At 44.3% G+C, this 26,672-nt stretch overlaps 1 protein-coding gene across 1 annotated transcript; it reads left to right on the top strand.

The window, feature by feature from the left end:
- On the top strand, positions 1–26,672 carry Map3k19 (mitogen-activated protein kinase kinase kinase 19). Its single transcript, XM_021174733.2, has 11 exons — positions 1–123; positions 952–1,067; positions 2,986–3,098; positions 6,893–6,983; positions 8,831–8,903; positions 11,121–11,380; positions 12,533–12,576; positions 17,253–19,676; positions 21,217–21,363; positions 23,812–24,509; positions 26,406–26,672. Exons 1-11 carry the CDS (start codon positions 26–28, stop codon positions 26,470–26,472), a joined length of 4,131 nt encoding a protein of 1,376 aa, XP_021030392.2. The 5' UTR covers positions 1–25; the 3' UTR covers positions 26,473–26,672.

Below are 26,672 nucleotides of genomic sequence, written 5' to 3'. Positions count from 1 at the left end.
CAACTCGCATGGTCTGACCCCTCTGATGCTGGCTGTGAGAGATGTGGACCTATTTGAGAGTCTGGATGTATTAACAGCCTACAGACCTGATGAAGTTCTAGCCGAGCTCCTCCGGCACCATGCGTGAGTACGGGTGATCAGTCAGCACCCACTGGAAGGCAGCTACTCCGCTGCAATATGCTGAAATTACATGCAAACCTAGATGACTGATTTTTTTATATCTTTATAAAAGGGAATTTATTGTAATTTTGAGGAATGAATCAATATTGAAACTGACCATTATTCTTAAGATATCTAGTTCTTCATTAGTTTAGATAATAGCCGTTTGGGTGCTGGGGATGTAGCTCTGTTGGAAGGCTACTGAGTTAACTCTCCAGTACATCAGACATATGTGGCCCATGTATCTGTTACTTACGCATGTGGGAGGTAAAGGCAGGATCGAAGTTCAAAGCCATGCTCAGCTGAGTTTCAGGCTAGCCTAGAATGGCCAGCTGAGTTCATACCTGGCATATTCAGCATTAAGGATGGAACACATAGCTTTGTGCATATTAGGCAAGCACTCTACCAGTTGAGATATGTCACGAGGCCTCTTGTTTAAAGTTTTGAGAAATGGTCATTCTCTTGGGTGTGTTTTGAAATAATTATTATCTACCCAACTTAAGAAGCTTTCTGGGGGCTGGTGAGATGGCTCAGTGGGTAAGAGCACCCGATTGCTCTTCCGAAGGTCCAGAGTTCAAATCCCAGCAACGACATGGTGGCTCACAACCACCCGAAATGAGATCTGATGCCCTCTTCTGGTGTGTACTTACATATAGTAAATAAATAAATCTTTAAAAAAAAAAAAAGAAGCTTTCTGTTTATTTGATGTCAGTGTTCTTATGTCTTAACAGATTTAGCCAATCTTAGCCAAATTAGATCAATAATCTTTGATGCTTCTTCTGTTCTTCCCAGAGATCCTAAGCTTTGTGATTTCAGCGGCAAGTCAGCAATACATTATGTGTCACAAATTGAGAGTTGGAGGAAGCAGCAGTTACTGGACATCCTGATGGATTCTATGCCCAGGCCAGGTCAGTATTTCTCTCTGAATGCAGATTCCCCAGCTTGAAAGTTCTGTTTGAAGTCTTCCTTTCTGTTTTTACATCTGTTTAATAGCTCCGTTCGTCTGTCTGTTTGAGACTGAATCTCACCTATGTATCCCTGGAACTCAGTACATAGACTTGACTGGCCTTTAACTCACAGGGATCCTCCTGCCTCTGCCTCCCAAGTACTGGGATCAAAGGTGTGTGCTATTATACCCCCTTCATCTAAACAAATCAAATCAGTAACTCTTTAATGAGCAGCGACTCTTTAAAGCACAGGGTTATATGCTCTAAAAGATGCAAAGAAGTCTTGCTCCACATTCTTGTGCCTCTGTGTGTGTGTGTGTGTGTGTGTGTGTGTGTCTGGGTGTGTCTGGGTGTCTATGTCTGTATGTTTCTATGTGTAAGCCATAAATCAATCTCCAGTGGTTTTTTTTGAGGATGCTATACATCTTACTTTTTCAAAGTAATTCATCTATGTGTATGAGTGTGTGCCTACTTGTATGTAGTGCTCACGGGGGCCAAAAGAGAGCCCCCTCTGGAGTTACAAGTAATTGTGCGTTGCTGTGGATGCTAGAGAACAAGCCTGGATGTCTGTAATAGCAGCAAGTGTTCTTAACCAATAAGCCATCTCTCCAGCCCCAAACCTTGCTTCTTGAAACTAGGACCTCTCACTTTTTCCTAGAACTTGCTTAGCCAGCTGGGCTGACTGCCTAGTTAGCCCCACGGGTCTGCTTGTCTCCACCTCCCCAGCACTGGAGCTTCTTATTCTATTTTGAGTTTTACTTACTTTAGTTTTAACTGTATGGGTGTTTGCCTGCATTGTATGTCTGTTTACTACATGTGTGCCTAACACCAATAGAGTCAAAAAGAGGATACCAGATCTGGAATTGATGTCATAGACAGTTGTTAGCTACCACATACCTGCTAGGAATCAAACCACCCAGTTCCCTGGCCACCTCTCCAGGCCCCTCCCCTTTTAATTTCAGGTTTTGGGAATTGATCTCAGCTCCTTATGTTTGCAGGAAAGCACTTGGTCAACTGAGCAATCTGGAGGACTAGGTCAAGCTATTTAAGGGACTGAGTGGTCTTCACAAATTCCCCATCAATTTTCACTCTGACTCCCCTCTCTTGCTATGGTATTGTGGGTAAATCATCTTCAACCCATGAGAGTCTTCCAGGGCAATTGAAGAGAACAAAAAAGACAGTTACCAGGCAACACAACCTTCAGTTTTCTAGGCAAATCTATTCAGAATAGAGAGGCTTCCTCCCACCCATGCACCAACAGACATCCATTCAAGGGTTCATCTTTAGTGAAAGGAGAAGGGCAAACATCTTTCCTCTTTCCCCTTCTGTAGGACTCTGGAAGACAGAATCATCAACCCTGTTGATGACTCAGACGGTTGAAAAGCTCTTTTCCATGTTCCAGCACCTTAGAGGGTGTGTCTGTGAGAATGACGTCATTAAGAATGAGTTGCTATAATTATGTTGAACCAAAATCTGACTCTTGGTAACTCTTTTTCTTTCATTCATGTATGTGAAGTATGTATGCAGTGTGTGTGTGTGTGTGTGTGTGTGTGGTGCATGAACATGCATGCCAGAGGTTAACATCAGGTGTCTTTCTCTATTAAATTCCACTGTATTTACTAAGGCAGGTTCTCTCACTACACCTGGAACACACTGCCCCTCCTAGAGGAGCTAGGCACCTTGTCCTGCAGATCCCCTGTCTTTGCCCTCCTGGTGCAAAAATCACAAACAATCACCACAGCTGCCTGGCTTTTATTACCTAAAGTTTCATCAGAATGCCTGACCATCATTTCAGGGAAACTTGACAAGATCTTAGAGACAGATCTTCACGTGAGACTGCTGGGTCTTAATAAAGCACAATGTTGATTCTTTTTGACAGAAAGACAAGCCGAGTCACTGCTTGACATCTGTCATGAGGCAGGCTCTACTCCAATGGAGATGACAGTTTCCCAAACTGAAAACCTCACCTTGCAGAGCATCAGCAGCAGTGAGGTAGGAGGAAATGGTGGGGAGGAGAGGGGGGGAGGAGAGGGGAAGTGGGGAGAGGTGGCTCAGCGATGAAGAGTGTGCTCTGCATCTGCAGAGGATACAGGATCAGTTCCCAGCATCTGCATGATAACTCACAACCACCTATAACTTCATTTTAAAGAATCCAATACCCTTTTCTGACTGCCAAAGATACCAGGCATGCGGGCAGTACAGACATATGCATGCAAGTAAATCATTTGTGTAGATAAAATAAGATGAATAAATCTTTTTTAAAAAACAGTTTTAAAAAGCACAACAATAAAAATGAAATGTCTGGTCTACCTACTATTTTATTTGTACTGCCTCAATGTTTTGTAATAATCCTATATGATTTATATAAATATCAATATCATGTACACATATTTTTGAGGCAGTCTTGTTATACTGTTAGAACTTACTATGTAGTATAAGCTGGTCTTGAACTCCTACTTTAGCTTCCCAGGATCCCATAGTATGTGACACCCCATCCAGCTGACTAATGACAGTATTAGTATAATCATGTTTAAATTGTAAATTAGGGGCTGGAGAGATGGCTCAGTAGTTAAGAGCACTGACCGCTCTTCCAGAGGTCCTGAGTTCAATTCCCAGCACCCACATGGGAGCTCACAACCACCTGAAACTTCAGTACCAGGAGATCTGACATCCTCTTCTGGCCCCTTAGCTAGGACTGCATGCAAGTGGCAGACATCCATGTAGGCAAAACATTAATTTACATAAATTTAAATATTCAAATTAGCTAGTTAGGTTGGGCTGTGTGTGTGTCTTAATTTCTACTGTCACAATAAAATCCATATAGTGAGTGAGTGGCTAATAAACAACAGAAATTTAAGTCAGGCAGTGGTGTTGCATGCACTTAATCCCAGCACTTGGGAGACAGGGGCAGACAGATCTCTGTGAGTTCAAGACCAGCCTGGTCTGTATAACAAGTTCCAGGACAGCCAGGGCTACACAGAGAAACCCTGTCCCAAACAAAACAAAACTACAAAAGCAAAACAAACCAGAAATTTATTTCTCAGTTCTAGAGACTAAGGAGTTAGAATAGGTTGCTGTCATGTGACTTTTCAGACATAAACACATGTCTAGCCATCTGTCAGAGTACAGACAATAGACCAAAGGAAAGATTCCATTCATAGCCAGCTCAGGGGAGCAGTGAGTTCATTAGCTTATTTATAGGATCATGGAGAAGGGGCTGTATACAGAACCATGGGTGACTCAAAGGCCGCTGGATCACCAAAATAAATGGGTGATGAATCCCGGAAAGCTGCATCCTTGAAACTTGTGTTCTATAAGTACCTCAATTAAAGAGTCTCTCTCTCTCTCTCTCTCTCTCTCTCTCTCTCTTTCTCTCTCTCTCTCTGTCTCTCTCTGTCTCTCTGTCTCTCTCTGTCTCTCTCTGTCTCTCTCTCTCTCTCCACTCAGCCCCCAAGTAATTCTTTTTTTACTGCTTATATAGCCTCAGGGTAGGTCAGAGTCTCGGTAGCTTTATGAGCTTCCTGACTCTTAGGAGTTCCCTGCTCTCTGCGGAAAGAATGTTTCACTTCAGAGTTTATACACGCTGGAAGCCTTTGGTTAGTTAGTTCCTCTTTCTGGCTCACTGGTGTCTTGACTAGGACCACTCAGGCCACTATCAGGGCTCCACTCTCATGAAGTAATTCCCTCCTTAAAGGTCCTACTTCCTCCTGACATCACTCTGAAATTTAGGACTCAAACATAAAATCTCTTTGGGGAGACAGACATTCGATCGGCCCCTAACTTGTATGTGAATAACACAGAAGGCAGTTTCTGTTTTGTCTGTATTGAATTCCATGTCATAGGATTCTATTTATTTTATAAATTTTAAATTTTTTTTCATTAATACTTTCTTTCCAGTGTGGGAGTCTTTTCATTTCTGAGTATTTTTACCTTCTAACGGTATTTAAATTTTTTAAATTACATTTATTTATGGGGACTAGAATTCAAATGCATATTACAGTGCTCATGGACATCAGAAGACAACTTTGGGGGATCAGTTCTCTCTTCCTACCATGCAGGTCCCAGGACCATTTTTGGCAGCAAGTGTCATTCCCCATTGAGACATCATACTTGACATTCCAACAGAGTTTTAAAGAAATCTGTTCACAACCTAGTTTCCTATGCCTTCTATTCTCCCCACCCTTCTTTCTCTAAGGTTTTAGAATCTTCAGGGAGTTGTAGTGTTCCTAAAGTTTACAGTGCCAGGGTCATAGGACTTTGTTATAGAACTGAGGCCTAGATGCGCCTTTCCATTTAAAAACAGTGTTTATTTTTGAGACAGGTCTCATGCATCCCAGGGCAGCTTCAAACTGCTTGCATAACCAAAAATGACCTTGAACTCGGGCCTCTGCCTCAGTTTCCCAAGTGCTGAGATTACAAGCATGTGCCTCCATGCCCAGTTATATATGGTTCTGGGCACAGTCAGCTACATCCCCAGCCTAGATGTAGAAAATTAAAAGCACAAAATCAACAGTAACAACTTCCATTAAAGGAGAATATCACCAACAATAACTCTGAGGCAGATGTTTCAGAAAGTAGTGGTGCTTGCTCCCACCAAGCCTGGCTACCTAAATTCAATCCCTGGGACCCACATACTGCAAGTAGAAAACTGAATCCCACAAACTAGCCTCTGACCTCCACATGTGCTCTGTGCCACAAGCATGTGTCCTCACGTGTACACACACACACACACACACTCAATAATAATCTTTTTAAGTCAAGTGGTGGTGGCACACACCTTTAATTCCAGCACTCAGGAGGCAGAGGCAGCCTGGTCTACAGAGCAAGTTCCAGGACAGAAACCTTGTTTTAAAAAATAAATAAAAATAAAATAAATGAAAATAAGTTTTAAAAATTAAAGACAATGTCTTCTATCATACAAAGAAAACATTTCCCTGTAAAGAGTTCTGAGTACTTCTTTATAAATCAAGTTGGCTTTCAAACATAAGGCTTATTTTCTAGAAGGCCAAAGGGAGTTTGGGAAGTTGTGCCCCATGATCAGATCAGAGAGCAGTCCTAGAGAAAACTGTAATCAGCTTTGCTGCCTGCTTCCCTCTGGGGTTCTATCTGCAGTTTCCCTGGGAGCAGGGCTTTCTTGATCTTCTGTGATGCCCCAGGGACCAGCTGTAGGCTGACCTTGTCGCTCCTCGAAGTTTGTTTCCCTGTGACTGTGTCTGAAGGATTCTTTCCACTTATCCGTGCAGAGGGCATTTGTAGCAGCTTAGCAGCTGGGATGCTGAACCCATAAACTAGAAAATATTGAGGGTGGGATTTCAGCTTTGATCATCCGTTGTCATTACGCAATTAATCATTTCTGCTACGGGGAAACGGAACCTTCCTCGATGTTTAAAGTCCTAAATACTTTATCCAATTTAGAAGGAATCCACAGTGTCAAAGTGTACCCTTGGAAGGTCAGCATTCACCCTGCCAACAAACTAGTATGTTGAGTCACCACCTTAACGTTTAGATTTAAAAAGTGTGTATGTGTTCACACATGTGTGTATACATGTGCAAGCCAACCTTGGCTGCTGTTGCTCTGAAGCCAACCTATCATGGCTGGCTGACCCCGGGTAACCACACGTGCGTGCGTCTGCTTCCCAGGGCTGGTGTTATAAATGTGTGCCCCAACACCAAGCTTTTTAATGCGGATTGCACTTACTGAACTCAGCTGCTCATGCCTGTGTGGCAAGTGTTTGACTGAGCATCTCCCCAGAGCCTCTCTGAGCTTTCAGTCTGTGATCTTACAGGACTTGGACCTTGAAGATGACTTCAGCCCATTCATATTGGCTGGGGAAGGAGCAGCTCCCAGGGGTGAAGACTGGCCACGAAGGACAGAAGGTATATTGACTTGTCCCTAAAGATAGCATTGGTGCTTTGGGGTTCTCTGGAAATTTCAGAAGTATGTGGTGCAATTTTGAAAACAACTTGCAAAAGGAAAGAACAGAAGCTGGAGAGACAGCCACTGGTAAAGTGCTTGCTTTACAAAGATAAGGCCCTGAGTTTATTCTCCAGAGCCCACATAAAAGAATGCCTGATGCCCCAGCCTACCTAGTGAGTTTCAGGCCAGGGAGAGACCCTGTTCCCCAAAGACAAAAACAAAACTTACAAACAAGAAATCAAGATGGACAGTCCCTGAGGGATGACACTCTAGCATCATGTGTATGTTCATATACATAAACACACACATTCAGAAGGAGAGGGAGAGGAGGGCAGGGGGGCGAGGAGGAGAGGGGAGAGGGAGGGAAGGAGGGCGGGAGAGAGGGTGGGAGAGAGAAAGAGGAGAGAGAGAGAGAGAGAGAGAGAGAGAGAGAGAGAGAGAGAGAGAGACTAGGACTACCGCCCCCCCATCTTTCTGTTATATCCTTTATCTGGATGAGGCTTGGCCTGCTGACCCTCCCCGGACTGGCCACCTGCTCCTGCTCTCTGTGGTTACATAGTTACTGTTCCAGCCCAGCCCCAGTCTCCTGCTTTCAGTTTCCCATCATTCCTTTCCTCTACCTCTGTGCCCTGCTGCACTGTGCCAAGCAGCCTCCAGCCTTCCTTAGTCTTATTCACTGCTTTTCTCCAGGCTGAGTACAAAGCATAATTTGGTAACAGTTAAAATAATGAACATCATCGAACCTGATCATCCAACCTGGAAAAACTGATGAAAACAAACGACCCCTGCCCCACTCTGGAAGAGTCCTGTGCTCAAACTACCTCTGACTCTCATAAACTTTAAAGCCAGGTCCTCAGAAGGCCCAACAGCGTCTCAAGTTGCCTTCGTGAGGCAGGGCGGGTGGGGGTGGGGGTATGGGGGTGGGGGGCTGAGGGGTTGAAATGACTTGTTCGATTTAGCTGCGACTTGATATTTTCTTGCTGGCTTCTTTTCAGATGGATTTGTGCATTATCTTTACAGCACTCTTAAGGTTTTAAACCTTAATAATTCAAAGAAACATGATCTTTTTGACAGACTTTCTCCTTGGAGCTGATGGATTTCAGTTAATATAGGTTCTCTGGGAGGCAGGTGCTGACTGTTACATTCAAGGGGAACTTTTATCTCCAAACAGGACACTGATCAGTCAAAGACTCTCCTCTCCATCTGGAAGATTACATTTTAGTTAATTTTTTTCTACATGTATATATGTGCGTGGATATACACATACCTCAGCCCATTACACAAGTCAAAGGACAACCTGCCAGTCAGTCCTTTCCTTCCACCATGTGGGTCCTGAACACTAAACTCAGCTCATGGGGCGTGTGTCAGACTCCTTACTAAGCAAACCTACCCTGCATCTGGAAATTAACATAAAACCAACCTTTCGATATTATGACTTCAAACTGTCATCCCAAAGCTCACACTCAAGAACAGTGCACTCCAGTCTCTCTCTCTCTCTCTCTCTCTCTCTCTCTCTCTCTCTCACACACACACACACACACACACACACACACACACACACGCTTTCATGATATTTTAGCCAAGTATATAATTTTGTGGTGGGCCACACTCACCACCATCCTTAGCTGGAGGTGGCACATACTTGGCACAACATGAACGTGCTGGAGAAGTTGGCCAAGCTCACCCCCTAACTAACATTTATTCTATGACCCTTAGGAATAGACTGATCTAAATAGACTAAAGCATTTCATCCCCTGGGAGTTCACTCCTTTCTTTCTTCATCTACTCCCATCATGACTTTCTACAGGTGTGGAGATTATTGTGACATTTCCACCGGATCCTCCCCAAGAAGCAAGCCAAGAAGATTTGAAAGAAAGCAAGTAAGGAATGTCCTCCAAGGTACTGGGTTGTAATCTAAGTCAAAAAGATGACAGTTGTGTGGCAATGAATGCGATGAAGAGGGGCTGGACAATAAATAGACATTTCAGGTGTGTGGGCCATATGATGTCTGTTGCAGTGATGGAGCTCAGCTGGAAAGAACACTTGCTGGCAAGCATGAGGATCAGAGTTCAAATCTCCAGTATCTATGTAAAATGCTTGGAATAGATATGTGTATGCCTATAACCCCAGCACTGTGGGGAAGTAGAGACAGGAGGATTACTGGGAATTACTGGCTGTCAGCCTAGCTTCCGGTTTAGTGAAACACCTTGTCTCAAAGAAGGTTAGTGTGGGACACCCAATGCCCTCCACTGGCTTCCATTTCAGTGCACATAGGCAAATGCACCTGCACACAGAGGAGTAGCCACCCAACACACACACACACACACACAGAGAGAGAGAGACAGAGACAGAGAGACAGAGAGACAGAGACAGAGACAGAGACTGAAGGTCTGATTTGGCTTCAGGGCCATAGCATACCTACATTGTTCTGGGAAAATGCTATTCTGTAGCCCATGACCAGTACAAGATAATGTTAGTACAGAACATGAGGGTGAGCATTAGTAATTTGGTAATACAATCTCACGTCCACTGATCAGTTGATGCAAAAACAGTTTTTGACTCTTGGCATTCCACTCTAGTTTTCATTACATTTGTCAAAAAGTATCACTCGGCAGTGACTTGGAAGGTTGTAAGATGGGTTCTTCTGGCACTAGAATTCAAAAGTCAGAGACAGGAAGATGACTACAAGCTTAAGGTCAGCCTGGTTTACACATCTTCTTCTAGGGCAGGCGGCACTCTTGAGAAATCTCTTTCCCCAATGAGATGTAAAAAGTGTCTACCCCTCCTTATAAGGTCCCAAAGACAAACTAAAGCATGGCTCTACCAGAGGTCACTTAGAGAGCATGGAGGGGGGGGGCTTATGGGAGCATGGAAACCCCAAAGCAGCCACATTGGAAAGTCTTCAACCAGTACCGATGTTGGCTTCCCCAGAGTCAGGTATGGAGTCTTTTGTCAATTAACCTTCCTTAGCATTTATACCCTAATACCTCCTGAGGTCCCGTGCAATTACGACAGAATTGTGTACAGTTGGTTGGCAGGGCTAGCTAGATTCTCAGGTGAGGTTCCACGACCCTCCTAGTAAACTAGCTAGTGATAGATCTCCTACCAGCAGGGATAGTCAGCCTGATGGAAATGGTAGCTGTTTTGTTTGGAAGATTTAACTATACAAAAGCAAGGCTCTGTCTCTCTCAAAGAACTAAACGATGGAGTTGGGGTGCATCCCAGCAGGCGGAGGGCTTTCTTAGCATAGAAGCCCTGAGTTTGATCCTCAGTGCTGCATAAACCGGATATGGTGGTGCATGCCTGTAATCCTGACACTTGGGAGGTAGAGGCAGGAGGCTTCCAAGTTCAATGTCATCCTTGGCTACATAGCTAGTTTGGGACTAGCTTGTATTATATAAGACCCTGTCTCAAAAAATCAATAATAAAAATAAGGCAATAAAAATAACTAATGAAAATAGAAACTGGTTTCCCGTTGCAGACAATTTGAGAGTACTGGCCTGGCTAATTAATTCGTTTTGGCTGACTCTCTTGTTCCCAGAAATGGGGACTAAGAAAGGATCACTGACTAGGACTGAGTCCAGAAGGCAGAGTTGGCAGGAGCAGGCCAGAACATGCAAGGGGACTTATCCTGTTAGGAGTCCACAGCCCCACTCAACCAGACCACGTGGGAACCCATTTTCCTAACTTCCCAACACCTTCTCTGGTCTGAGAACTGCAGATCTGGAGGATACAGGGAATGTACCATCGGTTTTCTGTAACTGGCAAAATACTCAAGAGAGTGTACAGAGAGGAGTTTGGTTTGGTTTCAGAGGTTCATTCCACTGTTGCTTTGGTTTTGTGGTGTTTCACTTCCTGGTAAGACAGCTGCACATCATGGTGGAGAGCAGGCTGGGGAGGAGGCTGCTTCCTTCAGGGTGGTCATGAAGAGAACATGGTGACAAGTGCCAGAACCCCCTCCAGGACATTCTCCCAGCCATTAAGTACCACCTCCTCTGACACCTTCATATGCAAGGGACCAAACTTTGACCACCGAGAGACCCCCTGAGATCTGAACCATACCAGCAAATGAGTCTTCCCCATCTCTCTCCTTTTAGTCAGGTGACTTCAGAGCATCAGGAGCGGGAACAAGTGCATCCTGTCTCTCCACCAGATGAAACGGAGATGGTGGTCCTCACGGGGAGGATGCTAGCCACATGGCCTTCACTTCTGAAGACAGAAGGAAGTTCTGAGGAGCTCTGTGGTGTGGACGTGGCTCTCTCACCACCCAGACCTTGCTTAGACTCAAGCCTTGCTGCATCTGCAGCTGGGGAAGAGGCTCCTTGCGTTCTGAAAGCACAGCAAAGGCAATCTGATGGTGAGTCAAGCTCTTTCTTATGCGTGCACTTTTAGAGTATCCATACAGGTACATAATGTATGGCAAGTGTATGCCCCCTCACCCTTCCATGTTCTCCCTCTCCTCACCCCTTCTTCCTGCTAGTTCCCTGTCCCTAAACAATCTTACTTCTCTGTTCAGGCCGTATATACTCATATGATTTTATGTATCTCTACAAAAATATGGAAACCACAAATAAGAGGGAACATATTAAGTTGAGCATTTAATTCTACAGTGGAGCTGGAGAGAGAACTCAGTGAAGTGCAAGCACACGGATCTGAGTTCAATTCCCCAAGCCCATGTTTTTTTTTTTAAAAAAAAGCCAGATATGATGACATGCACTTGTCACCGAAGCCCAGGGGAGGCTGAGTCAGAGGATCCCTGGGGCTCAATGGCCGGAAGCCTCGCCAAATTGACAGATTCCAGGCTAGGGAGAGGTCTTGTTTCAAACAAGGACAGTGGTGCCCAAATGGTTGTGTCCTCTGAATGCTATAGGCACATCATGGAACGAAGATGCCTTTGCCTCTGCACATATGTGCGCGTGTGCATACATACACACACTACACACACACACACACACACACACACACACACACACACACGACTAACAATAGGCATAATAATGACAATACTGAAGGCAATGGGAGCAAATGGCTAGAAAGGAAATGCATTCTGTATGTGTTTCAGGGAAGAATATTTCAAAACCAAAAATAAATAAGCTAGTGTAGGAGCCGGGCACGTGGCTCAGCTGGTCAAGTGTTTACCTAGCAACCACGAAGCTCTGGGGTTGCTTCCCGTTCTAAGCTGTGCATGACACACACCTGCAATTGTAACACTCGGGGGGTGGAGGCAGGGCGATTGGAAGTTTAAGGATATCCGCGGCTACCTAGGGAGTTCAAGGTACTAACTACATGTAGGCTGCTCTATGAGACCAGCTCTCAAAAACAAATGAACAAACCCATAACACCCCTTCTGGTAGCTTTAGGCTAAGGTTTTCTGAAATCACTTCACAGCACCCTGTACACCACACAGGGAGAATATACTCTGAAACACTTTCCCGCATATCTCCTGCTCCATCCACGAATTCTTCAGCCTACTACTAAGAACACCCAATTCTTGTTTCTTTTCTTATAGAGTTTCCTACCTCTGACATGAGATGCAGTAGCCGAAGAACTGAGGTATGATTAGTTCCAGCGTGTTTGACTTCATTAAACAACAATAAGGGTGGTGGTGGTGCACACGCTAATTCCCAGCACTCGGGAAGCAGAGGCAGGCAGATCTCTATGAGTTTGAGGCCAGCCTGGTCTACAGAGCAAGTTCCAGGACAGCCATGGCTACACAGAGAAATCCTGTCTCAAAGAACAAAATCACAAACTCCATAAATCCCAACAACAATGCAAGCTCCCGAGAACTTCTCAGTCAAATCCTCAGCAGTAATATTGCGGAGAAAATTAAAAAATGATGACTACTTTATGGAGAAGCTAAGTATTCATGGGAAAACCATTCCGTGCCCCGTGGGGTGCTTCTCTGGGCCATCTCCTGCCCCTGCGTAGTGGGGTGAACAGGTCTCTTCATTTTCTGTCTTCATTTTTTCCTTTGTCTCTGTTTCTTAATGCGTTTAAGTTTTGGGGACAGGGTCTCACTATGTCACCTTGACTGGTCTTGAACTCACAGAGATCCCCCTGCCTCTGCCTCTCTAGTTCTGGGATTAAGGGTGTGGATTGCTGCTCTACTCACCTCATACCTTTGTCCAAATCCCATGTTACTCTTTGCCGTTCACATCCCACCCCGATGGGGGAGAGTTTTCCCGCTCTATAAAGCGTTACAGGTAAAGATCCTGGGAAGATACTTGTCACTTGTCAGTTTTCTCAGCTCTCTTGGCCTTTAGTGTCCTAGGAGACATACAAACATCGGTGCATACCTGTGTGTCAGCACATGTGTGACACCTGTGCACACCTGTGCATCAGCAGTGAGTGACACCTGTGCACACCCATGAATCAGCAGTGAGTGAAACCTGTGCACACCTGTGCATCAGCAGTGAGTGACACCTGTGCACTTGTTTCCCAGGCACTGTCCACCTTGCTTTTTGAGACATGGTCTCTCACTGGCCCGCAGAGCAAGCGTTACACTAGGCAAGCCAGCCAGCAGATTCCAGGAATCTTGTCTGTTTTATGTCCCCAATACTGGGATTCCAAACTTGTTCCACCACAGCTAGCTTTTTAAATGTGGGCTCTGGGGCTAAACTCAGGTGTTTGTACTTGCAAGGCAAGCAGTTTACTGACTGAGCTGCCTCTTCATTTCTTATTTCCTTTTTTTTTTTTTTTTTTTGGAGACAGGGTTTTTCTGTGTAGTCCTGGCTGTCCTGGAACTCACTCTGTAGACCAGGCTGGCCTCGAACTTAGAAATTTGCCTGCCTCTGCCTCCCAAGTGTTGGGATTAAAGGTGTGCGCCACCATGCCTGGCTTATTTCCTATTTCTGAGAAATGGTAAAAAATTCAGACAATAAAATTTAGGGTGATAAGTATCCTCTAATTTCTAGTATCTGGGTTTTTTGTTTTTTTTTTCTTTCCCGCTTGCACCTAGTTGGCAAGTGAAAATTCAAATCATAGCTCCCAGTCTCTATGCATAATTCATGTCTATAAATAATCCCATATAATTAGGTACAGAGTTTGTGTACATAAGAAAAGGCCACAAAGGAACAAAACCAAAACCAAAAAACCACTTAAGGACTTTATAGCTTAAGGGCCACAAAGTTGAACGCTATAGTTTGCATTGCACTGCCCTCTAGAGGTTGCTAATAATTAAGAGTAGTTGACTTTGAACTCGAGGGCAAGGAGATTTAACAGTCAGTTATTAAGGAGTTTGGAGAGATGGCTTAGCGCTTAAGAGCACTTGCTACCCTTGAGGACCTGGGTTCAGTTTTTAGTGCACATAGGGTAGCTCATAACCATCTGTAACTCCAGTGCCAGGAAATACAACAGACACCTTGGTACACATATATCCATGCAGGCAAAACACCCAAAACACACCATCCACATTAAATACATCTTTTTTTAAGCTATTGAGGCTTTTCTCGTTTGTTTGTTTGTTTGTTTGTTTGTTTTGAGATTGGCACCCAGCTCAGACTGGCTGCAAGCTTGCTAGTGTACCTGAGGATGACCTCGAACTCCTGATCCTTCGACTTCTACCTCCAGAGTCCTTGGATCATAGGCATGCATGCACCACCACAGACAGTTTGTGGATTTCTGGGGGATTGAATCAAGTGCTTTCTGCATTCTAGGTGAACGGTAACAACTGTGCGCCTACAAAGCCCTTAGCATTGCTAAGTTTTCAAGTCTAAAGCTGTTCCCATCTAAACAATTCAGCAAAACAATGAGTTCATCGGTCCTGGAAGAACCCTTAAGCTACATATAGTGTTCTCAAGAGGGCTTTAACATTTTCATCAGTCCCGTGGAAACTAAAAAGAAAAGAGAGATAAAATACTTCCCATTTTAAAACTTAACATTTAAGCTGGGCATGGTAGCCCACACTTTAATACCATTGCTTGGAATGAAGGAGCAAGTGGATCTCCAAGTTCGAGGTCAGCCTGGTTTACAGAGTGAGTTCCAAGGCAACCAGGACAAACAGAAACCAGCTAGACAGCCAGACAGAAATCCTGTCTTAAAACAAAATAAACAAAAAAATCAAGCAAACAAACTAAATAAACAACCCCACATAACTAATAAGTATAACCATGAGTCTTGACTTGTAAATTTTAGCTTTTTTATTTTTTAAACATTTGATAAGTATGGGTGTTTTGTCTGCATGTATGTCTGTGCATCATGTGCCTACAGTGCCCATGGAAGCCAGAAGAGGGCGTCAGATCCCCTGGGACAATTACAGACTGTGAGCCATGATGTAGGTGCCACCCTAGAAGAGTAACCAACACTCAGTTAACTTTAGCTTTAAAAAAGATTTACTTTATTATTCCTAGTTATGTGTATATATGTCTGAGTTTATATGCTATGTGCATGCAAATGCCTAAGGACCCCAGAGGTATCAGGGCCCCTGGAGCTGGGTTTATAGGTAGCTATTACCCACCCAACATGGGTGCTGGAAACCAAAACTAAGTTCTCTGCAAGAGAAATCTATACTCTTAACATCTGATCTAACACTACAGCACCTACTTATCTTTTAAAGAGTCACTTAATCTTGGTTCTGGAAAAGTACGGAGAATGATATTTTAGTTATTTTGTGTTGGTTTCCCCCCCCCCATTTTGGGGGCTGGGGATCCAACCTAGGGCTTCATGTATGCTAAGCATACATACACTATACCACTGAGCCAAATAGCTTTGAGATTTATTTTTTAATATATTTTTTAAGTGTGTGTGTGTGTGTATCTGCCTGTCTGTTGTCTTCCTCTCTCTCTGTCTGTCTCTCTCTGTCTGTCTGTCTCTCTCTCTCTCTGTCTCTGTGTGTGTGTGTGTGTGTGTGTGTGTCTGTGTGCATGTAGAAATCAGAGGACAACTTGGCAGAGTTAGCTCTCTCCTTCCACCATGTGGGTCCCAGGAATCAAATTTAGGTCATTAGGCTTGGTAGCAGGAGCCTTCACCCACCAAGCTATCTTTCTGGTCCTGATCATGGTTTTATTTTATGTATGTATGTATGTATGTATACATGTATGTATGTATGTATGCATGCATGCATGTATTGGCAAGTACTCTAGTGCAGGCTGTATGGCCTATGACCTTACACCTCTGACCCTCTGCCCTCTACCTCCAGCCCTGGGGTTACAGATGTATGAATACAATACTGGGGATCAAACCAGGGCTTTGTGCACACCAGGCAGCACTCTACTATCTGAGGTCCATCTCCAGTTCCACATGTTGGCTTTAAAAATTGGGATCTTTTGGGGCTGGAGAGATGGCTCAGCAGTTAGGAGAACTGGCTGCTCTTCCTGAGGTCTTGACTTCAAATCCCAGCAACCACATGGTGGCTCACAACCATCTGTAATGAGATCTGATGCCCTCTTCTGGTGTGTCTGAAGACAGCAACAGTGTAATTAAATATAGTAAATAAATAAATATTTGGACCAGAGCAAATGGAGCCGAGAAGGGGAAAAAAATTGTGATCTTTGTGTCCTGTTGACATATTGATGTAGCTGGACTTAGCTAAGTGGTAGAGCACTTGCCAGGTATGCACAGGCCCTGGATTTGATCTCTGTCTTAGTTAGGGTTTCTATTCCTATGAAAAGACACCATGACAATGGCAACTCTCATAAAGAAAAATATTTATTGGAGTTGGCTTCCAGACGCTTAGTACGCGATCATCACAGTGGGAAGCATGGCAGCGTACACATAGACATGGTGCGGGAGAAGGAGCCGAGAGGTCTACATTTTGATCTGAAGGTAGAAGAAGGAGACTGGGCAGCTTGAGCATTTGAGACTTCAAAGCCAGAGTGACGCACTTCTTCCAACCAGGCCACACCTCCTAACAGTGCCACTCCCTATGTTCCAAGCAGTCAAACATATGAGTATATGGGGGCCATTCTATTTAAACAGCAACAATCACCAACTCTTTAAAACACACACACACAAACAAACAAAAAACCAAAAAACCAGTGATCTTTAGGACAGCTTTATATTTAAAGGATTTCCATAAGTGAATATTAGAACTTCTTGACTTAAGCCAAGCAATGGTGATGCAATTCTTTAATCCCAGCACTTGGGAGATTTTGAGTTTGGGACCAGCCTGGTCTACAAAGCAAGTTCCAGGACAGCCAGGATTACATAGAGTAAACCTGTCTCAAAAAAAAAAAAAAAAAAGGTATTTACTTTGATATTTTTCTTCATTCATTGTTTTCTTTCACTTTTAGCTTCCTCTGCCACCACTATCATGCTTGCCCATGAGGTCTTGTATCTTCAATATGGAAAAAAGCCCCAAGTCCCCAAGGCACAGGGAAAGAAAGGTCCCCAGCCTCAGCCTGTCTGTGCCTAAGCTCCTGGAACCTCTTAGCCGACCTCTTAGCCAATCTGCTGAGTTTAGTTCATCAAAGAACCATCAAGAAGTCATGTGGGAAGGACCAGCAGAACACACCCTCAGGGGTTCTGACTGTACCCTCTGGTCCAGAAACATGTGTTCTTTCCGGAAGAGCGGAAAACAGGGGGGAGTAGCGGAGAGTTGGCGATCCCAGGAAATGGAAGGGTGGGACAAAACTGAAACCTCTGGCTTCGAAGAAGGGCCATCTTTGTTCTCTTGTGAGAGTGTCAAAGAAGACACTACTCCTACAGAGAGGGAAAGGGATAGTGGGTGCCATGTTAGTGAAATGCGAAGAGTGGGAGAGGACTCCCAATATCTTTCATCAAGGAAAAAAGAGAGTTGGACAGCCAGAGCGGTTGAGCGAGATTCAGGGGTTGAGCACCCCATTCTCTGCAAGCTCCTGGAAGCCTCAAATTCAGAAATGACCCCAGCTGAGGAGAAAGAGATCGGAAATGAGAACGTTCGTGATGCCAAAAGCAATTCTGTACACAAATCTGGAGCAATGGAGCCACATGCAGTGTCAGACGAGGTTAGTGTTCCTAAGAATGGTCCCAGTGTGAACTCTGACGGCCCCGCTGAAGAGCTGGAAGGTCATAGAGACATAGAACAGAACAGAAAAATACCAATGGAGGAAGAAACAAATCCAGAAATGAACGGGGTGGTGCCACTTACTCACAACGCATTCCCTGGAGAAGGGACATCCAAGGGACCCGGTAGAGCCAAACCACACCTCCAAAGGAGAAAGCACCCGGTGCAGAACAGCAATAGCTTCACCATACTTGCTCACCAAGAACACGATAAACTCCAGACAAATACTCATAGAACCAAGTTGGATTCGAGGACCAAGGCCAGGAACAGAGCACCCCCTAACCTCATGGTTTCCATCCAAGCATCTATTAAACCCAACATGCATAAAAACAGCATAAAAACTCAAGTTTTCCCTGCTTTGGAACTTATAGACCACAGACCTCATCCCCCATCCAAGTTTCAAAGGAGAGCACCTCTGACAGAAAAGAAGTCAACGCCTCAGACCCAGAAACCTAAAAAGCAAGCATTTCCTCGAATCGGTAAACATGCAGGCATAAAAAAGCCAGGCATTCCCCTCTCCGCTGAAACAACAGATCCGAGACTGCACTTCCTGGACTTGAAGTACAGTGACATGTTCAAAGAAATCAACTCAGCCTCCAATGGACCAGGCATCTATGAGATGTTTGGAACCCCTGTTTATTGTTACATTCGAGAGGCAGAAAGGCACGACCACAGATATTACCGTGAGATACGTACGACTCCATCAGGCCGAAGTGTCGTTAATAAATGCCAGTCTTCCCAAAGTGACAGGTGCAGCAACAGCAGGGCAAGACTTCTTCAGAAGAGACAACACGTTAAACCCCCAAAGCCGTCACATGGTCTCAGGCAAAAGCACAGAGGGTTCATTTCTAAAGACAAAGGTTGCAAGGATATGGGGGGCCATACAGAGGATAGCGTTTCAGAACCTGATTGGCAGATGAAATCTTCAGGAAATGACTTTCTATCTTCCAAAGATGAAGCTCAACTCACACACTTGATCCCCATCCCTGAGCTGTCCCCCGAACAGAAAGCACGTGCTCCAGTCTCAGATCTATCCATTGTTGAGGAAATCTTCACAGAGGAGTGTGCAGATGAAGAAGGCATTCTCAACGATGACAGCCTTACCCAAAGCCTTGGCGATCTGAAAGAGCCTGAAGGGCTGCATCCCCAGACCCCTCTCATTCCTTCAGAAAACAGCTGGGCTGTGCATAGCGAGACGCGTTCAGGCAAGCGTGTGTCTCCAGAAAAGCACAATGTAGAACCTCTTGATAAAATAAATGCTGAGCAGATGTTCCCGGGCTACCTGGAGTTCCATAGCCTTTCAGATGAGTCTAAAACACTGGTGAGGTTTTCCAGTTTCTCTTTCCAGGAGAACCTAGAAAGTGCCCCTTCCCCAACAGAACAACACTGGGCACGTTCTTTGGAGCAGGATAGCTTAGAAAATAACTCCACCACATACCAGACATTTGGAAAGATTTCCCAGGAAATCTTAGACCCAGGAAAGAATGAAGAATTGACAGATGAGTTGCTGGGTTGTCTAGTTGAAGAACTGTTAGCACTTGATGAGAAAGATAACAGCTCTTGCCAAATAATGACAAATGAGGCAGACGCCAAAAACCTGAATGTTGTCTTCAGCAGGAGAGGCAATACCATCGAAGAACTGGGCAGAGAGACAACAGATGTCAAACTACAGGTTGGTCTGATTAGAATCAGAGGAGCACTGGGGTTGGAATGGCCCTTGAGACAATCTGGTTCAAAACCTTATTTTTAATTATGTGTGTGTGTGTGTGTATGACACACACATGTGACAGGGCATATGTATAGCAGTCAGAAGATACCTTTTGGTACTCTTCTTCCACTATTTCAGTTGCTAGGATCACACTTAGATCATCAAGCTTGGTGCCCCCTCCCACAGAGTCACGCCAGTCTTCCAAATGCTGGGACCCTTTAATACAGTTCTTCATGCTGCGGTGACCCCCCCCCCAACCATAAAATCATTTCATTGCTACTTCGTAACTGTTTGTTTATCCAGACAGGGTTTCTCTGTGTAGCCCTGGGTGTCTGGAAACCTACTCTGTGGACTAGGTTAGCCTCAAACTCAGAGATCTGCCTGCCCCTACCTCAAGTGTGCCACCATCACCTGGCTCGATACTTCACAACTGTCATATTGTAATTTTGCTATTGTTATGAATCTTAATGTAAATCTTTGACATGCAGGATAGCTGATATGTGCCCCTGTGAGGCTGTGACCCACAAATTGAGAACTACTGCTGATCTTGCCATCTTGTTACCCCCTAAGATCTTTATTTTTCAAACAAGGAATTATGAATGCCAAATAGTAATTTCTTCAAGGTCTTGTGGTTTGTTATGCAGAGTTGGAATCCAGGCTCATTGATTTCCAGGCTATGATTCTTTACTGTGCCTCTTTTTTTCCCCCTTTGAGACAAGATCTTTTGTAACCCAGGCTGGCTTTGAACTCATGCAGCTGAGGATAACCTTTAACTTCCAATCTCCTGCTTCTGGCTAGTTTATACCAGGCCACACCTCCTAACAGTGCCACTCCCTATGTTCCAAGCAGTCAAACATATGAGTATATGGGGGCCATTCTATTTAAACAGCAACAATCACCAACTCTTTAAAACACACACACACAAACAAACAAAAAACCAAAAAACCAGTGATCTTTAGGACAGCTTTATATTTAAAGGATTTCCATAAGTGAATATTAGAACTTCTTGACTTAAGCCAAGCAATGGTGATGCAATTCTTTAATCCCAGCACTAGTATTTTGTTCCCGGCTAGTATTTTGTTCAATGACGACATTCTCAATTTATGGCAGATAATTTTCAGTGAAGACCAGACAGTTACAGGCAAAGCTTGGCAGTCAGGTCTAGAGCCTCACAACTACTTTACCAAAACAACAAACAAACAAACAAACAAGCAAACCTCATGATGTTTGAATTAAGTTTGTGATTTTGTGCTGGACCACATATACTCTAGGCTGCATGCAGGTTTCCTGGGCTGTATGAATGCAGGTATGGTGGCACACTGAGGCATAAAAGCAGTAGGGTCAGAAGTTCGAGGCAATCCTTGGTTTCATAGTTTGTTAGAGGCCAGCCTGGGCTACCTGATATCTTGTCTCAAAAAAGGAGAAGGAAGAGATGGCAGATTTCTTGTTCCTGATTCCATGACAAACCAGAGTTTAATGATTATTTTTTCCCTCATTTCCCCAGAGGTGTATTAATGGATTCCGGATATATGATGAGGAAAACTTTCTTACCTCAAATGAAAAGAAGACACTTTCTGACAAGAGCTTAAACCACGAAGAGGCTATCTTCTGGACCAAGGGTGAGATCCTTGGGAGAGGAGCCTATGGCACAGTAAGTCAGCCTTGAACCCCTGGATGCTAGAATTCTCTACCTCACCTGACCCCTCTCTTCCCTACTACCTGCACTTAGAACATGTGCAACTGAAAGTCACAGAAAAACCCAAAGCTGCTTCAGGGGGAGTGTGTAGTCTTTGCTTTGTGTATTTGAAGGGTGTGGAGATGATTTGCTGTTGGGACATGAGGTTTTAGAGACATAACCATTTCTTCAGGAGCTACTGCTGTCTCCCAGGTCTGCCCTGGTCCCTACTCTTGGGCGGCGACCCTCTGCTCTAACCTCTCATCACTCCAAGTCCACCCTCTGGACTAGCTATTCTTCTCCTCACTTCCATAAAACACCCAGCAAGAACAACTTCCAGAAACAATGGCTTATTCAGCTCACAGGTCAAGGGCACAGTCCATCATGGTGGGGAAGGCCTAGTGGCCGGAGTGTGAGGCAGCTGCTCACACGGCAACTGCAGTCAGGAAGCAGAGAGATGGATGCAGGTGCTCAGCTCACGGTATCCTTTCTGTTCAGCCCAGGGCCCCAGCCCCTGGAACAGTTCCAGACATATTTAGGGTGGGCTTTCGTAGCTTAGTTAACCTAATTTAGAAATTCCTTCACATGCATGCCCAGATGTGTGTTTGCTAGACAAATCCAGACTCTGTTAAGTTGACAGTCAATACTAACTCTCATCACGAGTCCACTGGATAAGAAATCTTTCCCTCTAGTGGTTCAACATAGCACTGGAGACAGGGACACTTACTACCATGGGGCAAACTCAAATGTTGTTCTTTTGTGTCTTGTGAGTCCCAGAAATGACTCCCTAAAGTTTTGGTGGTCTAAAGAGTATATGATTAGACAGATGAAGTAAAGACTTACCTTATTCCAAGCACTTAGGAAGCAGACTCGAGTGGATCTCTGTGAGTTCGAGACCAGCCTGCAAAGCTAGTTCCAGGACAGCCAAGGCTACACAGAGAACTCCTGTCTCGAAAAACAAACAAACAAACAAACAAACAAGACTGACCTTAAGACAGACCATAGAATGTCTAATTAGGGACCCTTCAGGAATACACAAGGTGAGACAAAACAAAAACCCCAGAGCACATTATGGGGTGACTGGCAGGCCCTGCCTCCTCACTCTGGAGAGCTTTAGATCTGACTTGGCTCTGGTTGGTGAGGGGCATCCCAGCCAGCATCTGATATTCTCATCAGAGAAATATGTGAGGCAAATGTTTATGTCAGTATTATAGATAAGAAAAACTAATGAAAGATTGTACTTGAGGAGCTGGAGGGATGACTCAGTTCAAAAAGTGCCTGTTGTGCAAACATGGAGACCTGAGTTTGATCCTTAGTGCCTCTATAGAAACTAGGTGCCATTGGGTGCGCTATAATCTCAGCACAGGGCAGGAAGGGATTGGAGGATCCTCAGGGCTCAATGGCTAAGCTAAGCTAATTGGAGAGCTGTAGGTCTCAAAAAAAAAAATAAATAAAAGAAAATAAAAGAAAAAGAAAAAAAATGAAAAATAAAGAGGAGAAACAATTGAGAAAGATATCCAATGTCCACTTCTGGCTTCCATGTACACACACAACTACACACACATCTTACAACTGCTGTGTGTAGTGATTCACACAGTACTTCAGAGTACTACTGAAGTACTACTTCAGTGATTCCTAGCACTTCAGAGATAGAGGCAGAAGGATCAGGAGTTCAAGATTATCTTCAGCTACAAAGTAAATTGGAGGCATTCTGAGCTCTATGCGACTCTGTCTTAAACAGCAAGAGAAGGGCTCACCAGTTAAAAGCGTTTCCTGCTCTCTCAGAGGACCTAAGTTCTCCTCCCTGCATCCATCCACACTTGGGCAGCTCATAACTGCCTATCACTCCAGCTCAAGGTAATCCAACACCCTCTTCTGACCAGACACATATGCAGAGATACATCTAAATAAGATACATACATAATGACATAAATAAAAATTAAAAAAAAACAAACAAACAAAATTTCAGGCAGGGTTCCACTATGTAGCTCTGGCTGACCTGGAACTGTATAGACCAAGTTGCCCTTGAATTGACAGAGTTCCCTGCTTCTGCCTCCCCTGTGCTGAGATAAAGGCATGTGACAAGATGCCAGCTTTAAAAAAGAAAGAAAGAAAGAAAGAAAGAGACAAAAAAAGACAAGCAAGGAAAAAATATAACTTACTAAAAATAGATTGCTAAGCAATGATGAAGGCAGAGTTTGTAATAATCTAATCATGTGACTATAATTCAGTGTGCCATCTGTTCACCATACTTGCTGGTTGCTATCTTGGCTCCCTGGAATGCAGGACTTAGCTTATCTATGTGTCATTCATCTAGGGATGGAATGATGTAGTGGACAAAAAGTGTTTGGGAAGTTAAGGACAGACACTTTTGAATGTGTCTTTCTAGTCTAAATTTAATTGTACGTATTGGCTTGTTTGTAGGTATACTGTGGGCTCACCAGCCTAGGGCAGCTAATAGCTGTAAAACAGGTGGCCTTGGATACTTCTGATAAACTGGCTACCGAGAAGGAATACCGGAAACTGCAGGAGGAAGTGGATTTGCTGAAGGCACTGAAGCATGTCAACATAGTAGCTTATCTAGGGACGTGCTTGGAGGAGAACACTCTGAGCATCTTCATGGAATTTGTCCCTGGTGGTTCCATCTCTAGTATAATAAACCGCTTTGGGCCACTGCCTGAGACGGTGTTCTGTAAATACACAAGACAGATCCTGCAAGGTGTTGCCTATCTCCATGAGAACTGTGTGGTACATCGAGATATCAAAGGGAACAACGTCATGCTCATGCCAACGGGAATAATAAAGTTGATTGACTTTGGCTGTGCCAAGCGTTTGGCCTGGGCAGGCTTAAATGGTACCCACAGCGACATGCTCAAGTCCATGCGTGGGACTCCATACTGGATGGCCCCGGAGGTCATCAATGAGTCTGGCTATGGAAGGAAATCAGATATATGGAGCATTGGCTGCACCGTGTTCGAGATGGCCACAGGGAAGCCCCCTTTGGCTTCCATGGATAGAATGGCAGCCATGTTCTACATTGGAGCCCACAGAGGCCTAATGCCTCCTCTACCTGACGGATTCTCAGAACCTGCTGCGGACTTCGTGCGTTTGTGCCTGACCAGGTAAGAAAGCCAAAGGAGAAGATACCTAGAGTCCCAAAGAAGCTACTCCTTTCACAGTCTGTGGCCCACTCAAAATTCTGTTTCAGGGGCTGGGGATGTAGGTAACTTGGCAGAGTGCTTGCACAGAATGCTCAAAGCCCTGGTTCAATCTCCACACTGCATAAACTGGGCAGGCTAAATGCCTGTAGCTTCAGCACTTGGGAGATGGAGGTAAAAGGATCAGAAGTTGAAGGCCATCATGGGATGGATGAAATCCTGTCTCAACAAACAGACACACCCAAGGAGTATAAATATCCACTTTTAAAGGTCTTTTAAATTCTGAGTAAATACTACTACTACTAATAATAATAATAATACAGGGGTTCTCTATGTAGCCCTGGCTGACCTTGAACTCAAGAGATCTACCTGCCCTTTGCCTCCCATTTAAATACTGGGATTAAAGGTGAGTGCCACCACTTTCCAGCTTAAACTCTCAGCTCTTAAGACGTTTTATTACATTTATCTGTGTTGGGGCTGGGGGATGGACGTGCACAATCAGTACAGCATGTACATGGAGGTCAGAGGATAACTTATAGAGCTGGTTCTCTCGTCCCACCACGTGAGTTCTGGGGCCTGAGCTCAGCTTGCAGACTTGGCAGCAGCGACCCTTACTGCTGAGCATTTTCTTGCTTGTCCAGCTCTAAAAGTCAACAAAATGCCAACAACAACACCACCACCACCACCACCATATTGCCTGGTACCCATGAAGGTGTGAATTTTTAACTATTTGTAATTACACTTTAAATGGACTGAATAAAAATACAGTAGAAAGGTCAGGCCTACCTAGGTATGGTGGAATATGTTTGTTATCTTAGCACTCAAGAGGCTAAGGCAGGAAGATTATAGATCTAAAGCCAGCCAGGGCTACACAGCGAATTCTACACTAGCTTGGGCTACTTGGCAAAGTCCTGTCTCAAAATAATGAAGATAAAAACCAAAAAGTAGGGCCTTGTTTTTAATTGAAAAAGCTACCACTTTTTTTTTTAAGCTAGATATTAGCTGGGCAGTGGTGGTACCTACTTTTAATCTCAGCATTTAGGAGGAGGAGGCAGGTGGATCTCTGAGTTCTAGGCCAGCCTGGGTCTACAGAGCCAGGGTTACAGAAAAACTGTCTTGAAAAAACAAAACAAAACAAAACAACGCCCCCCTACACGCACCCCTAAAAGCTAGATATTTAATCCTTCCATTGATTTAGGTTCTTGTTTTTGTTTTTTTTTTTTTTTAAAAGAACTTAAAAATTGAGACAAGCTCTCATGTAGCCCACAATGGTCTCAAGTTCTCCAATTCCATGCTTAGCCAAGGATAATCTTGAATTTCTGATCTGCTTGGTTCCACCTAAATACTAAATACTATATTACAGGGGAGTACAACCAAGTCCAAAGTATGAAGTACTAGGACCTTGTGTATGCTAGACAAGCACTTTAACCCACAGTGTCCCAGTCTATAGGTGTTGTTATTAATTCCCATTTCACAGGCGAGCAAAGTTTGGGCCACTAAGCTTCAGGTTATAGTTAAAAACTGGACTTGGGGCTCAAGCTAGTCCATTGGACTGTCAATAATTGTGCCAGCTTTATTTTAATTAGTGTGTGTGTGTGTGAGTGTGAGTGTATGCATGAGTGTGCCTGCCATGTGTGTGTGTGGACACCGGTGTTGGAATTATAGGTGGTTCTGAGACACCCGACCTGGGTACCAGGAACTGAATTATCATTCTTTGCAAGAGCAACAAGCGATCCTAATTACTGAACTGATCTCTTCAGCTCCTGTGCCTCCATCTTTTCCGTCTGCATCAGAGTCCTACAGATCTTGGGAGTGGTCATGTCACCGTGTACTGCTTCTAACGTGTTTTCTTCCTCTTAGGGACCAGCATGAGAGACCTTCTGCTCTCCAGCTCTTGAAGCACTCCTTCCTGAAGAGAAGCCAGTGAGCACACACCGACTTCCCACTTTAGACCCCCACCCCTTGCTTTGCTGTGGGGAATGATGGTTAAGGGACTTGCTTTCCTATTATAAATCCAAGTCAGCCCTATTTAACCAGATCCCGCAGCATTGGTGGAAAGTTTTAGTTATGTACTGACCTTAAATTTCAGGCACATCTGCCTATATGCATGAGAACAATTTCATACTA

Source organism: Mus caroli, chromosome 1 (genome assembly GCF_900094665.2).
Source record: "Mus caroli chromosome 1, CAROLI_EIJ_v1.1, whole genome shotgun sequence".
NCBI classification, from domain to species: Eukaryota; Metazoa; Chordata; class Mammalia; order Rodentia; family Muridae; genus Mus; species Mus caroli.
Note: the sequence above shows the minus strand (reverse complement) of the source record. Positions and strands in the feature narration are given on the sequence as shown.